A 13805-nucleotide genomic window follows, 5' to 3' on the forward strand; every position below is an offset into this window, starting at 1 on the left:
AGATAATGGACTGTGACATACTGGTGACTCTCAGGTCCCCAAAACGTTCCATCCAGAGCCCATCTCAGCTAAACTGGAAGTAACTATCATTGCAGATGGTGACATAGGACACAAAACAGAAACAGCATGAAGATTCAGGGCTTGACGCCTGCATTTCCCTGCAACTAGGTGACAACAGAACGATCACTTAACCTCCGGGAGTATCGGCTTCCTTGTGTGGAATGCGAGCTAACACTAACATACCTCCCTCTCTGAGTTATTATGAGTCTTAAAGGAGACGCGAGGTGAGAACCAGGTCGTTCCTCTTCTCTAAAATGATCAATGTCCCCCTCTCCCACTGACCAGGTATGTTTCTTGCATACTGTCCTCTCTTCTGACCGCAGACAGCCAGCCCATTCCCACTGAGGACTCTGGCTCAGCACTCTCCACGTCTTGACGATCACAAAGCTGCCGCCACCCCACCCCACCCCACCCTCAACTCTCGGGAGGGGTGGGATGCATGCAAGCCTTGTCCTGCAGTCCTCAAATCCAATTTCAGCATCTCAGGGACGACTTCCTCACCATAATCTCCCAAACCTGTTTTCTTTCTTTAAAAAAATTTTTTTTTATTTAATTTACTGGGGTGACATTGGTTAATCAAACTGTATAGGTTTCAGGTGTACAACCCTGTAATACATCATCTGTATCTTGTACTGTGTTCACCTCCCCAAGTCTAGTCTCCTTCTGTCACCACTTACCCCCCTTCCCCCTCTTCTACCCCCACCCCTTTCCCCATGATAATAACCGTACTATTATCTGCCTATGAGGTTTTTCCTTTTTCTTTCTTAATCCCTTTGTCTTTTTCACCCAGCCCCCAACCCCTTCCCCTCTGACAGCTGTCAGTCTGTTGTCTGTATCTATCAATCTCTTTCCATTTTGTCCGTCATTAGAGTCCACACGTAAGTGAAATTATATGGATTTGCCTTTCTCCGACTGTCTATTCCACTCAGCGTACTGCTCCAGGTCCATCCATGCCATTGCAAAAAGCAAGACTTCCTTCCTTTCATGGCTGAGTAGTATTCCATTGTGCGAATGTACCACAGCTTTTTCACCCACTCATCTACTGATGGGTACTTGGGCTATTTCCAAATCTCGGCTACTGTAAACAACGCCGCAGTGAACATAGGGGTGCACTTATTCTTTCAAATCAGCATTTTGGGTTTCTTCAGATACATTTCCAGAAGTGTAATTGCTGGGTCACAAGGCAGTTCCATTTCCAATTCCCTGAAAAAAACTCCATACTGCTTTCCATGGTGGCTGCACCAATCTGCATGCCCACCAACAGTGCACGAGGGTTCCCTCTTCTCCACAGTCTTGTCAAAATTTGTTGTTTGTTGGTTTATTGATGATGGCCTTTCTGATGACAGGTGTGAGGTGACATCTCATCATGGTTTCAGTTTACCGTTCTCTGATTTTTAGCGACATGGAGCACCTTTTCCTATGTCTACTGGCCACCTGTGTGTCCTCTCCGAAGAAGTGTCTATCAGGTCCCCCACCCACTTACCAACTGGACTATTTGTTTCCTTGGTGGTGAGCTGTATACATTCTTCATAAATTCTAGATCAGGCATCCCCAGACTACGGCCCACAGGCCGCATGCGGTCCCCTGAGGCCATTTATCCGGCCCCTACCGCACTTCCGGAAGGGGCACCTCTTTCACTGGTGGTCAGTGAGAGGAGCACTGTATGTGGCGGCCCTCCAACGGTCTGAGGGACATGTTAACCCCCATCAGCTGTATAGTTGGTGAATATGTTCTCCCATTCAGTGATTTGTCCCCTCATTTTTTCGATAGTTTCCTTTGCTATGCAAAACCTTTCCAGTTTGATGTGGTCCATTTATTCATTTCTTTCTTTGTTTCCCTTGCCTGAGGAGACATATCAGAAAAAATACTGCTACGAGGAATGTCCAAGATTTTACTGCCTATGTTTTCTTCTAGGATTTTTATGGTCTTAAGTCTAACATTTAAGTCTTTAATCCATTTTGAATCCATTCTTGTGTGTGATGTAAGAAGGTAGTCTAGTTTCTTTTCTTTTGCACGTATTTCTCCAATTTTCTCAACACTATTTATTGAATAGCCTCTCTTTACCCCATTGGATACTCTTGCCTCCTTTTTCAAGTATCAACTGACCATACAGGTGTGAGTTTATTTCTCGGCTCTCTGTTCTGTTCCACTGATCTATATGTCTGTTTTTACGCCACAGCCACACTGTTCTGACTACCACGGCCTCGTAGAACAGTTTGTCATCAGATCACGTGACTCCTCTAACTCTGTTCTTCTTTCTCAAGACTGCTGTGGCTATTTGGGGTCTTTGCGTTCCAACCAAACCTGTTTTCTATTTCTTCCCAGATTCAATCTTAAATCTGTGTTGACATGTTTGTTTGCTGTTTCCCCCGAACCTCGAAATCTCGTCTATCTTGTTCATCCTGTATTGCCTGAGGCAGGAAATGTGTGGGTGCTCCAGAATTCTTGTGGGAGAGAAGAAAAGGGGAGCGAGCCAGCCAGCTGGCACGCAGTAAGTACTCAACAGATGAACACTGCTCTTACGAGGGAATGACCCACCCAGAGTTCGAGTGTCACCCAGAACAAAGTTATTTGAGTGAATTAATCTATTTTTTTCCTTCCCTTGGCTTGTGAAGCTTTTGAGAACCTGTCCCCGTGCCTGGCTGGAGATTACCAGAAAGGTCCCCTGAAGTACGGTTCTGAGCATCAAGGTGAGGGGCTGGCGGGCAGTCAGTCACTCTCGGGCCAGCCAGGGGCTCAGAACTCACTGGGGAAACCCCACTAACCGCCTCCTGGGATGAGTTACACTCACCTGCCACGTCTATTGTCCTCAGTCAGGCAGTGAGTGACTCACAGCACTCCCCTCCCAGCCCGCATCGCTGAACTGCTGGTGCACCCAGAGAAAGTGAACAAAGCGGCCCTCTTCTCACCCGTGTGCAGCCTCCTGTCGGGTGAAGCATCCCAAGCAAAACCAAGTGTCCTAGGTGGAGGACTTTGGGCACTGCCCAAGGCTGGGTTTCCTCAGCGTTTAGAGCTACGGTGCTTGATTCCCTCAGTGAGATTCATTATTTTAAGACAACCAGTGTTGACTGCAGGAACCATGCAATACCAGGGACACAAAGGTCAAGATGTCCTCATTTCTCCCAGTGAAAATTTCCAAGTCCTGCGCTGGTTAACAAGGTGTCACACACCCTGGGCCCTCGCTCCCCTCCCTACTCCTTGCTCTGCCTCGACACGCTGCTCCTTTCTGTTGTGCCAACACACCCGGCGCTGGCCTTTGCGCTGGCTGTTCTTCCTGGCCGAGGCGCTCTTCCCCCGGATGTCTACATGACTCAGTTCCTTACTTCCTTACAGTCGATGCGCAAATGTCACCGTCCTAATGAGGCCTGGCCCGGCCACCCTACGGAGCGCTGCACCCCACTGAGCCTCCTGGCACCGCCCCCTCTTCTCTGCTTCTCTACTGCTGTGCCTCTAGAGCACTCCCCACATTCTACATGCTATGATGTTTACTGACATCTTTCTACTACAGCAGAAGCTTCCAGAGGTCAGGGGTCTCTGTTTTGTTTCCTGTGCCTAGAACAGAGCCCTGTACATGGCTCAATAGTTTGTTACATAGATAAATAAATAATGTTGACCCAGCTTCAAGGAACTTAAAGTCTGGCTAAAACACTCCAAGGCCCAAAAGGGTCAGGCTATGATGAAGACTAATAAAGCCCCAGGGTAGAGACACCGGAAATGGTGGGTGCTTCATTTTTTCTGTCCCCCCCCTCGATTTTCCTGGTTTTAGCAGAAAGCTGGAAGAAGTCACCAGTGGCTTGATGTAGACTTGTCTCAGTGCAGACTGATTCAGCAGGGGGCGTGACACTATCTCACACCATGGAGCCGCCTGCCTCCAGCCTTGGGCCACCCGAGCCCATTCTGTGTCATGCTGTCAGGCAGACTAAGAAAGCCAGCTATGGTCTGAGTCACAGAACCCTTTCCACCCCACCCCCGCTTTGCCCACTCTTTTTCCCTGTTGGCTTCGCCAGAATGTGACAATTCTGAGAACCTCTGGCCCTTCTCTGACTCACTGAACCAGGATCAGCACCCATGGCCCCTCAGGGCCAGTCACCTGCAGCCCGAGCTAAATACAGGCTGTCCCTTGTGAACCTCCACACTACGGGACTTCTACTAATTGTCCAACCCACTTTCTGCACAGGAGAAAGGGAGAGGCGACTGTTTCTAAGAGGTCTCTCATCTACAGCGATACCCTACTTGATATGTGGAACATGCAGCAGCCTGGATTCTCGACAGTTCTGTCAAATCCCCTTATACGTGAACCAGAGCTGCCACACTCCATACTTCTGCGAGCAACAATGGTGCCTCGGAGCGGTAATTCCATTGAGGGATCACGGGAAAGACCACAATGACCCCACACAAAGGGAGAATGCATAAGTTCTACTTCTTTTGTGGCAGTGTTTGCAACTGGGCCAATTAAGGCCTTTGATTTATAGAAGTCTATCTTTTTCCTTTGGTGTTCACAATCAACTCTCTTCCCAAAGCCTATTATCACTCTCAGGAAGAAGGTGTGTCCTTCAGAACCAGTACTGATTAAGCAGGGCTCCCGAGTAAGGTCAGGGTCACTGAAAGAGGTGAGGGAACTCCAATCTGGGGGTATATTCTGCCTGCTGCATTCAATACATGGGAGGCTCTGCTGCAGTCTAGCTCAAGCCTGGTTTGGAGAAAGCCCTGAAGCAGTGAGCAGGGGCCCAAACCCAGGGCTGCTTCTGCAAACACACAGGCCAGAGAAGCCAGGCTGCTACTTTCTCAGCTGCCGGTTCCATAGCCCATGTCCTTGGAGGAGTGTTCTGCTAGCAGAGGGCCCAGTGCCCAGGAAGAGTGGTCTCCCCCTAGAGAACTGACAACTAATGCTCTAGTATACACTCAATCTTTAGGATCCCTAGAGCAGTGGTCCACAACCTTTTTGGGCCCACAGACCGGTTTAATGTCAGAAAATATTTTCACAGACCGGCCTTTAGGGTGGGACGGATAACTGTATCACGTGACCGAGACAAGCGTCAAGAGTGAGTCTTAGATGGATGTAACAGAGGGAATCTGGTAATTTTTAAAAAATAAAACATCGTTCAGACTTAAATATAAATAAAACGGAAATAATGTAAGTTACTTATTCTTTCTCTGCAGACCGGTACCAAATGGCCCACGGACCGATACCGGTCCGCAGCCCCGGGGTTGGGGACCACTGCCCTAGAGCATCACCTGATGACCATCACAACTGGTTGAAATGGTGCCTACAGCGAGACGGTCAATGACTTTATTTTGGGACAAACAAGCCTATTCTGCCCCTAAATTCTGTTCCCACTCTGAATTCACAGCCAGCCAACGCACATCAGTTACTTAAGTATCTGCACTGTCCAGAGATTGTATTTGAGGCCAGCTGAATTGGAGGGCCCAGAATGCACACAGAGAGCTTGGACCACTGCCACTAAATGGCCACATTTAGTATTAGTGCTGTCACTGTTGTCACCATTGTTGCTATCACTTGGCCCTCAATACCTCTGTGTCTGGTCATAAGGCACCTCCCTAAGGGTACACTGAGTGTGCCTCTGTGTCAATTATTCCAAGAAGAAAGGTCCCAAGTAGGGGACACAGGGTTGTACTGCAGCCTCAGAAACTAAGATCATGAGAATAACAACAAGTCATATTTATGCCGATATGTGCTAGGTGTTGGAATAGTACTTTATGCTGCATTTAATCCTCTCTAAAAATCCATGTTTGTTATTCCAATTGGAGAGGTGAGAACATGGATGCTGGGCGAGGTGAACTAGTGTGCCCTGGGGCACACACCTAGCGAGAAGAGGAGCCGAGATCTGAGGGGCCCAGGTAGCCTGGCTCCAGAGTCCACTCCACTCCACTCCACTCCACTCCACTCCACTGCCTCTGAAGGTGGAATGTGGGACAAAACCAACAGTAACTCGCTCTCACACTCCTTCCCCAAAAGTCCGCCTGTGAGCAGAGGAGGCGGCATGTGAGGGTCAGGCCTTAAGGCTATTTCTGTCCTGAGAGTCATTCAGAACATCACGAGGGCCCTTGTGACCCACCACCAGTTCACCCATGGAGTCATTCACTCCTGTAGGGAGCGCGCACTGAGCACCTGTGGCAAGCCCCATGATGGCACAAGTGACGCAGGCATCTCCAAGACACCCTGCGGGGAATAGGAAGCCCAGTGGGGGAGGGTCGTGTCTTCTCTGTGCACCACTGCATCTCTGATGAGGAATGAATGCATGAATGCAAGTAAAAACTAAGGAAACTATCCATAGAAACCCAGGATGAAAAAAGTCCCTGCTTTAAAAAAAAAGTACCCACAGGTCGTGAGGCATCTCCTATAATCTAATCTATATGTTCGTTTTGCAAAAATAAAGGAGATGTTAGCAGTTTCAGAATTAGTGTTCTCTTACTCTATTTCCCTGACAAGAAACATACTATCTGCTCTGCATTAGAATTAGAGCCAGAAATTACCCCTTAGCAGGGACCCTATTATTTTAATGCACAGATGAATTTCAATTAGACAATTTATCTAACCATGCTGATGTATTTTAAATTTAACCCTAAATTACAGACTTTTCAAATAACTCTGCTTTCTCCTCTGCTTCTCTCTCTTCAATTTTGGTTTGGTTTTGTGAAAGGTCTGCTGGTAAAAATGAAGCAATACCAGTAACTTATCTACAAATTACGGGAAGGAGAAAGTAGGTTAAAAAAGACCAAGAAACTTAAAACAAGTATGACCAAACCACATCCGAGTTAGGCAGGAAACAATAGGAGACTGTTCTTGCTCAGAGGGAAGGAAGGTAAATCTTACCAGGACTACTGTCAAACAAGTCATAAACGAGATTCACCTCCACTCTTCCCAAATTTCAACTGCACTCATTAGAATATAACAAACTTTGATTTCGCACCCAGGGAAAGGCAAAAACCAGAAGTAGAAAGCTGACACTTTCACTTGGGCTGACAATTCCTTCCATGCTCAAAAAAATCCCATTTCCAGTTCAGGAGTCCACCACAATGAGCAGCTGTGTGTCTATCATACTGGAAGAAAGACCTTCACCCCAAGCAGAGGCCATCGAGAAAAAGAACAGATCTCCTAAACGCTCCCCCTGATTAGAGGGTTTGACTAAAGTGGGTATCCTAAGCTGCGAAGTCACCAGTAACTTTCTGCAATTTGCTTTTGCTCAAATTGTAAACCCTATGTATCAATGCCAGTATCCTGCTTGTGATACTGCTCTAGAGTTCTGCAAGATGTTACCAATAGGGGAAAAACTAGGGAAAGGGTATTATTATTTCTTACATGGGTATGACAATCAATTTCAATTAAAAAGAAACCTCCGCAAATCTTGGCACCCCAGTGATCTCTGGGTTCATCTTGGAAAACGAAGTCTAAGCTCAGCAGTGAGTACCCTATCAGAAGACATTCCGAGATGAAGCCCTAGCAGCTATCTTGGATTCTGGAAATTTTAAGACAAAAGAAAGTTCAAATGGACCCAATGCATTCTAACTTGTTATTAATGTAAATGTAGTATGAATTAGAAGCAGGCTGGGTGGGGGCTGGGCAGATCTAATGGCAAACACATGCCTCATGTAATGGGGGCAGCCTCTGAGAAGCTTCCTACACAAACATGCACACAATGGGACCGGATCAATCTGTTCAAGATAACCCTGAAATCAATTTTCATGTGAAACTTCTTAAATCTTAAAGTTGGTAATTCATGAAATTTTCTTTTATCCACTGTCAGTCTTCAACCAAACAGCTCTGAGGAGCGGGCTGCAACCTGTCGGGCACTTGATGGCACTTTAAGTGTATTTTCTTCCCATCCTCTCAAGAGCCCTTTGGAGTGAGGCTTGCTCTCCCTGTCTTCTAGACGGAGAGAAACAACTTGCCCAAGGTAACTTGCTGGCCAGCAGGGTCTTCAACAGCTCTGACTGGGAGGCCCTGCTGATTCAACGCTCCATTACTTGCATTCATTCTGCAAAAGTGAGTTCAAGAAAGCTGCAAAGCAGTATCTCCAGCTCCATAAACACCCAAGTCAGCTCCACATTTTCCAGACCATGGGTCGTTCTGACGTGGACCATTAGGGGGATGTCTCCTGTTCAACACTTGTCATCCCCATCATTCTAGGTTAAGTCCTCTCACTAAGCACTACACCTTCTCTTTAGAGCACTTGTAAGACTTGGGATAGTATAGTCACTTGTACATTTGATCAACATTCGTCTCTCCTACTGGACTGTAAAGCTCCAAAGCAACACAGCCTATTTGGGATTCTGTACGTACCCAGAACTAGCACGACACCGGATCCAAAGAAAGGGTTTAAGAAACTTTTGTTGAATGAATCAAAGAGAAGATGGGCCAGCAGGGGCCATAACAAGGCCCCATTCTGAACTGATTCTACCGCCAACAAGGACAAAGTTTGGGGGCACCTTTTCAGAGGCTCAAGTGCTCCCTTGGACAAAATGGCCTGGCTAAGCTATCACACAGCAGAAAAGCCAGAAGGACAAGGGCACTCTTGTAATGGCACACCATGCACCTCGGGCCTTTCCTGCTACCAGATCACCCTCCACCCACTTCTTCACAGAAGGCAACAGAGCTGCCCGAGGGCAAGGCCAGCCCTTTACCTGCGTGCCTACACACTGGGCTCACCATGGGCGCCTGCCCAGCCCACGCTGCAGCAGATACAATGACAAACAAGATGCTGCCATAAGCTGCCTCAAGTTGGTAAGATCTTTGATAAGAGGGAACCACAAGGGCCTTCCAGAGTTTGGGTTTGGTAAAGGCACAGGGACAAAGGCAGAAACATGGGCACACTGGGGAAAAGCCAGCTGAACCAGTAAGCCTAAAACTCAGCACATATGAGCAGGAGGAGAGGAGTAAAGGCAGGCAAGATGCACAGAAAGCAAGCTGGGAAAGCCTCAGGAGAAGTGATTATACTGTTTACCTGGTGTTTTCCTTTAGTAGAGCACAAAATGCATATGCATGAACCACAGTACGGTCTGTTTAGGCCACAGCTGAGTGGTAATTTAAACCTTGGGAGATTTTGCATCAAAATGTAGATTTCCAGCTTCTCTGGAAACATGAGAAATCCTGGCAATACTGCATCCATATTCCTATAGAATGACTGTAAGCAAGGGTGGAACAGTAGCTGCTCACAAAAGATGCATACACTCTCCAATTTGCCACAATACCCACCACTCCCTACTGCCTTCATATGCAGCCTGTTCTCATAGATGTCTCATGTCCAGCCTCTATAGCTCTTTGTGCCTCAGATGAGGTACACTCTCATTCTGTCCCCTAACAGTGTCCCACAGATACACGACCGGAGGTGCAGAGCAGTACAATTCCATGTTCAATAACATACAACTAGTGAATCTACTCTTAGTGCAGACCCCCAGATCTCCCTGGGTTCCCATTTCAAGACTGTTAGGTTCCCTGAATCCCAGGACAGCTTATACATGACTGTTGCTGTAAGCAGAATGTTGGCTTCTGGCTTCGGAGAAACACACAGGTTTACAAAATGTGCCATGGCTTCTTATCAAGGTCTAGAAACGGTCCCAATGCTAATGACTTACACAACTTCTCTGAACATCCTGTTCAGTCTCAGCGTACATCTCAGAAAGGTCACCGTTCAGAATGACTTCAGCTAACGAGTTCACCAGGGGTGCATGATGGATAATTAGAAAGACCTGGTGAGAAAGAAGAAATGGGATTTGCATTAAAGTATGCAGTCTTTCAACCTCTTCCTTCCTTGGTCTGCAGCAACGCGGGGCTACACTAGTCCTGTATTAAGCAGCAATCCCTGTGTTGCAAAATGCAAAGAATGGGTCACATTGAGGAGAAATCAGTTACAGGTTTCTCCTTCTAGGGTTGCCCCCCTTATTCAGACTGTTGCCTATTTGGCGGGCTGCTCTTCAGCGGAAGGAAATGCATTAAAGGCAAGACTGTCCCTCATGGCTGGGTGAGGCCAAATCCAGCTAAAGTGAAGCAACGTGGGAAAGGCGCAGCCAAAACCCAGCACACTCCTTCCTCTCCACAGGCATCTCGGTGTCAAATTCGATTACGATAAGATTAGAAGGCACCAGCCCAAAGTTTAGTTATGCAGGAAGAAAGGGCTGCTAGAGAGTCTTGTTCCAATCAAGGACTTGGCAGAGGGTCTGAGATCCATCACTGGGATGAGTGCTGACCCCCGCGGTGGGCTTCGGCACACCAGAATTCCATGGCAGTCTGGATAGGTGTAGAAACTATGGGGAAGAAAAGCCACACGAGCTAGAGACAGACCTAGTTGTGCCAGGATGCAGAATCAGAAGGCACTGGGCCATCTGGATGGCCCCACAACCCCACCCTGTTGCCCAATATTCACAGGAATGGCTTTAGGAACCAGAGTATTCAAAACTGCCTCCCAAAGCTGGTTCAGACACACCTGCTACTTTGCTTTCAAATGTAAAGGCAAAACCGGTATAGCACAGTGTGGGGTTATCTACTATTTGTATTTTAAAAGGGTGTGTGCACACATTTGTATTTGTTTATAATATATAGAACAGGGTTTCTAAGCCTTGGCACGATTGTCAGGACATAATCCTCTGTTTAGAGGGGCTGTCCTGTGCATTGTAGGGTATTTAACAACATCTCTGGTCTCTACCCACTAGATTCCAATAGCACCCTCCACCCCAGTTATGACAACCAAAAATGTCGCCAGACACTGCAAAACGTCCCCCAGTGGCAGAAGGTTTGAAATCACGCCCAGTTGAGAACACCTGATGAAGAGCATTCTGGGAGAAGAGAGGAAAACCCTGTGACAACAGGTGTCTCTGGGGATAAAAATCAGGGGGCTGAACAAAAGTAGAAAAGAAACTTGCTTTTCATCTGTTTCAATTTTTTAACCTAAAATTTTTTTTTTAATATTGTATAAAGAGAAGAGAGTAAAGGCAGACACTGAAAGGCTGGCTGTCTCTGGGCAGGGGGACTGGGTGCCTGGGGGTTCCGGGTCAGGGGAACACCTTCCCCCATGTCACTTGTACTGTTCGAACAGGGTGAATATATTGCTCAAAAAAGAAAGAATTCAAATCAATAGCCAAATGTAGTATCTACCTTAAAAAAAAAAAAGAGCACATCTGTTTTGAAATCACTGGGAAGACATTTACCATCCTAGAGACCATAAGACCCATGTATTCACCCATGTCCAGGGCGGTGGTAGGCATTCAATGATGTCAGCAATGATGAGGAGGAGGAAGGCTAAGTCTTCTCCCCTTCATCACTGCCAAATTATTACCACACTTAATCACTGAATTCACCCATTCGACAAATATCTACTGCACCCTGTGTAATGTCACCTACTGACCATGTAGGCATTCCTGCAGTCAGTGAGCGTGGCTTCAGGCCCACTGGACAAAGGCCGAGCGACTGCTGCCTGCGGACGCACACAGGGCTCACCCCTTCCTGGCTCTGGGCGGAAGAGTGAGGAGAGAGCCAGTCCCGGCGCGGCACGTGGAAGTGTTCGCGGGCCGGACTCAGGACGCTGGGCTAGCCTATCTGCCCACTCCGGTTCCAATGGCAGTTCAGTTTCAGCAGGGCAGAGTACCTCATCATCCCAAATCAATGTTGTTAATGTGAGTTTTCTTGGTTTTTGTGGCTGTGCTTATAAAATAATTGGTAAGGATGCTTTGATATAGGGTTTAAGGACATGGATTTATTCCTGCTTCGAGGTTTCTGCACACTTAGGCAACATTATAGTAAAACTAAATGAGCCTGACTAGGCGGTGGCGCAGTGGATAGTGTCGGACTGGGATGTGGAGGACCTAGGTTTGAGACTCCAAGGTCGCCAACTTGAGCGCGGGCTCATCTGGTTTGAGCAAAGCTCACCAGCTTGGACCCAGGGTCGCTGGCTCGAGCAAGGGGTTACTTGGTCTGCTGAAGGCCCACAGTCAAGGCACATATGAGAAAGCAATCAATGAACAACTAAGATGTCATAACAAAAAACTGATGATTAATGCTTCTCATCTCTCCGTTCCTGTCTGTCTGTCCCTATCTATCCCTCTCTCTGACTCTCTCTGTAAAAAAAAAAAAAAAAAAAGTGGCAAAAACTAAATGAAAATGCAGGGGAGGAAGGGTGCTGTCACTCAAGTTGAGGTACATCAAATTACAAGCTGCGCTTTCTGTGACACTGGAATAAGTAATCAGGTGTCCTTCACTAAGAAACAGTAGGAAAGGGGTCCTCAGAGTCAAGGCGAGGCCGGCTCCCTCACTCCTCGGAGGAGACCCTGCCTGTGCAATGCTCCACCGTGGAAGGGTCCTGAGGGTGTGCCCCTGAGATTCCTGTGGCCGAGCATCTGGCCTGCTCGGGGCCGTCCAGACTCCCAGAATCCCAAGCAGGAGATGCTGGCAGATTTGTAATGAGGTAGCAGGAAAAGCTGCCGGAGAGGCTGGGGTTTGCACCGAACTCCATCGCACAGAGGGGCATTCAGAAGGAGTCAGCACCAGTGCAGCGCTCCAAGCAAACAGAGCCCCAGAACACGGCTCCCGGAGCGAACAGTGAGCAGGCCACGGCTGATCCCGACGGGCTGAGTCGCTGGGAGGAGGCCGGTCTGCATCTGCCTCCTCAGGCCAATGGGAGACAGCCCCACCTCAAATTCAAAACGGCACAGGGACCAAGTTAGAAGGACATTTTCTCAGCAAAGCAAATAAATACCTGTGCCATTTGCAGAAGTGAGAACAGAGCTCTGGTCAAACGTTTGACTACTTGACAGTCTAATGAGATGGCCTGAAAGTCTGGACCGCTTGTAATAAAAATATTTTTAAAGTTATGTAACTGGGTCACCATGGAGTTTTTCCCTTCTTGTAAATATTACATAATTACAAGAAGGAAACACACTTAAGGGGGGAGGCAGACAAATTGGCTCAAGCCACAAATCTGGGAACTGAGGCTGCTACAAGATACCTTCCAGAAGGTAATCTGGGAACTAGAACCACGACAAAGCCTACACAAACAGCCTCCTTAGTGGGAACTTGTTAAGACAGGGTCGCTGTGTGTGTGTAAAGTAGGTCCTGCAGTCTGGGGCTTATTTTAAAATGCCATGAATAAGATCTAGACAGTCCACATTTCCAGGGTATTTAGAACACTCCGTGGTTGTTTTGGAAACCTCAATCCCCGTGATAAAACTCAATTACCTAAGTGCCAGGTTCGATTTATGTTTCATTTCTTGTTAAATTTCCACTGATTACCATGAAGAAGATATTGGCATCTAGGCTTAGTGTCTAGAAAATAGAACCCCCTTTTCTTTTATTATTTCGTTTCAAGATAGGGAGCACGAAGAGAGAAGACAGGATAATGTGAGCTGGGGAATTTCTGAGGGCAGCAGCGTTCGAAGGTCACCTAAATGTGGTGGGGATACGGGCAGGTGATCAGACGTACCTGAGACAGAAGATAGAGCGAAACTGGCAGGCTGATTTTTGGCCGTTCTCCTCCCTAGTAAAGGGTGAGGGGAAAGAAAGGGAAGTCCAGGTCACACACGTGAAAGGCACAAAATACATGCAGCCAAAAGCCATGTGTCTGGAGGAGAGGCACCCTGACCCCTGAGGTCCTATGAGACCCTGAGCTATTCTGGTCTGAAGCTAGTCAAAAGTCCACTCTGCAAAAGAAATTCGCAACCTAATGCCATTCAATACCATTTGTAAGACCATGATTTTTCCACCTGAGAAATTTTTCACCATTAGTCACGGATTAGAG

At 47.4% G+C, this 13805-nt stretch overlaps 1 protein-coding gene across 8 annotated transcripts in view; it reads right to left on the minus strand.

Annotated features, from left to right (window-relative positions):
* CLEC16A (C-type lectin domain containing 16A) overlaps nt 1-13805 on the minus strand; it is a 221537-nt gene that overhangs the window by 170526 nt on the left and 37206 nt on the right. For all 8 annotated transcript variants that reach the window (XM_066382613.1, XM_066382610.1, XM_066382612.1 and 5 more), the window contains exons 8-9: nt 13491-13544; nt 9655-9768 (exon numbers count right to left, since the gene is read on the minus strand). In XM_066382613.1, coding sequence (XP_066238710.1) covers nt 9655-9768; nt 13491-13544 — 168 coding nt within the window. The remainder of the gene's footprint in view (nt 1-9654; nt 9769-13490; nt 13545-13805) is intronic.

Source organism: Saccopteryx leptura, chromosome 4 (assembly GCF_036850995.1).
Source record: "Saccopteryx leptura isolate mSacLep1 chromosome 4, mSacLep1_pri_phased_curated, whole genome shotgun sequence".
Classification (NCBI taxonomy): Eukaryota; Metazoa; Chordata; class Mammalia; order Chiroptera; family Emballonuridae; genus Saccopteryx; species Saccopteryx leptura.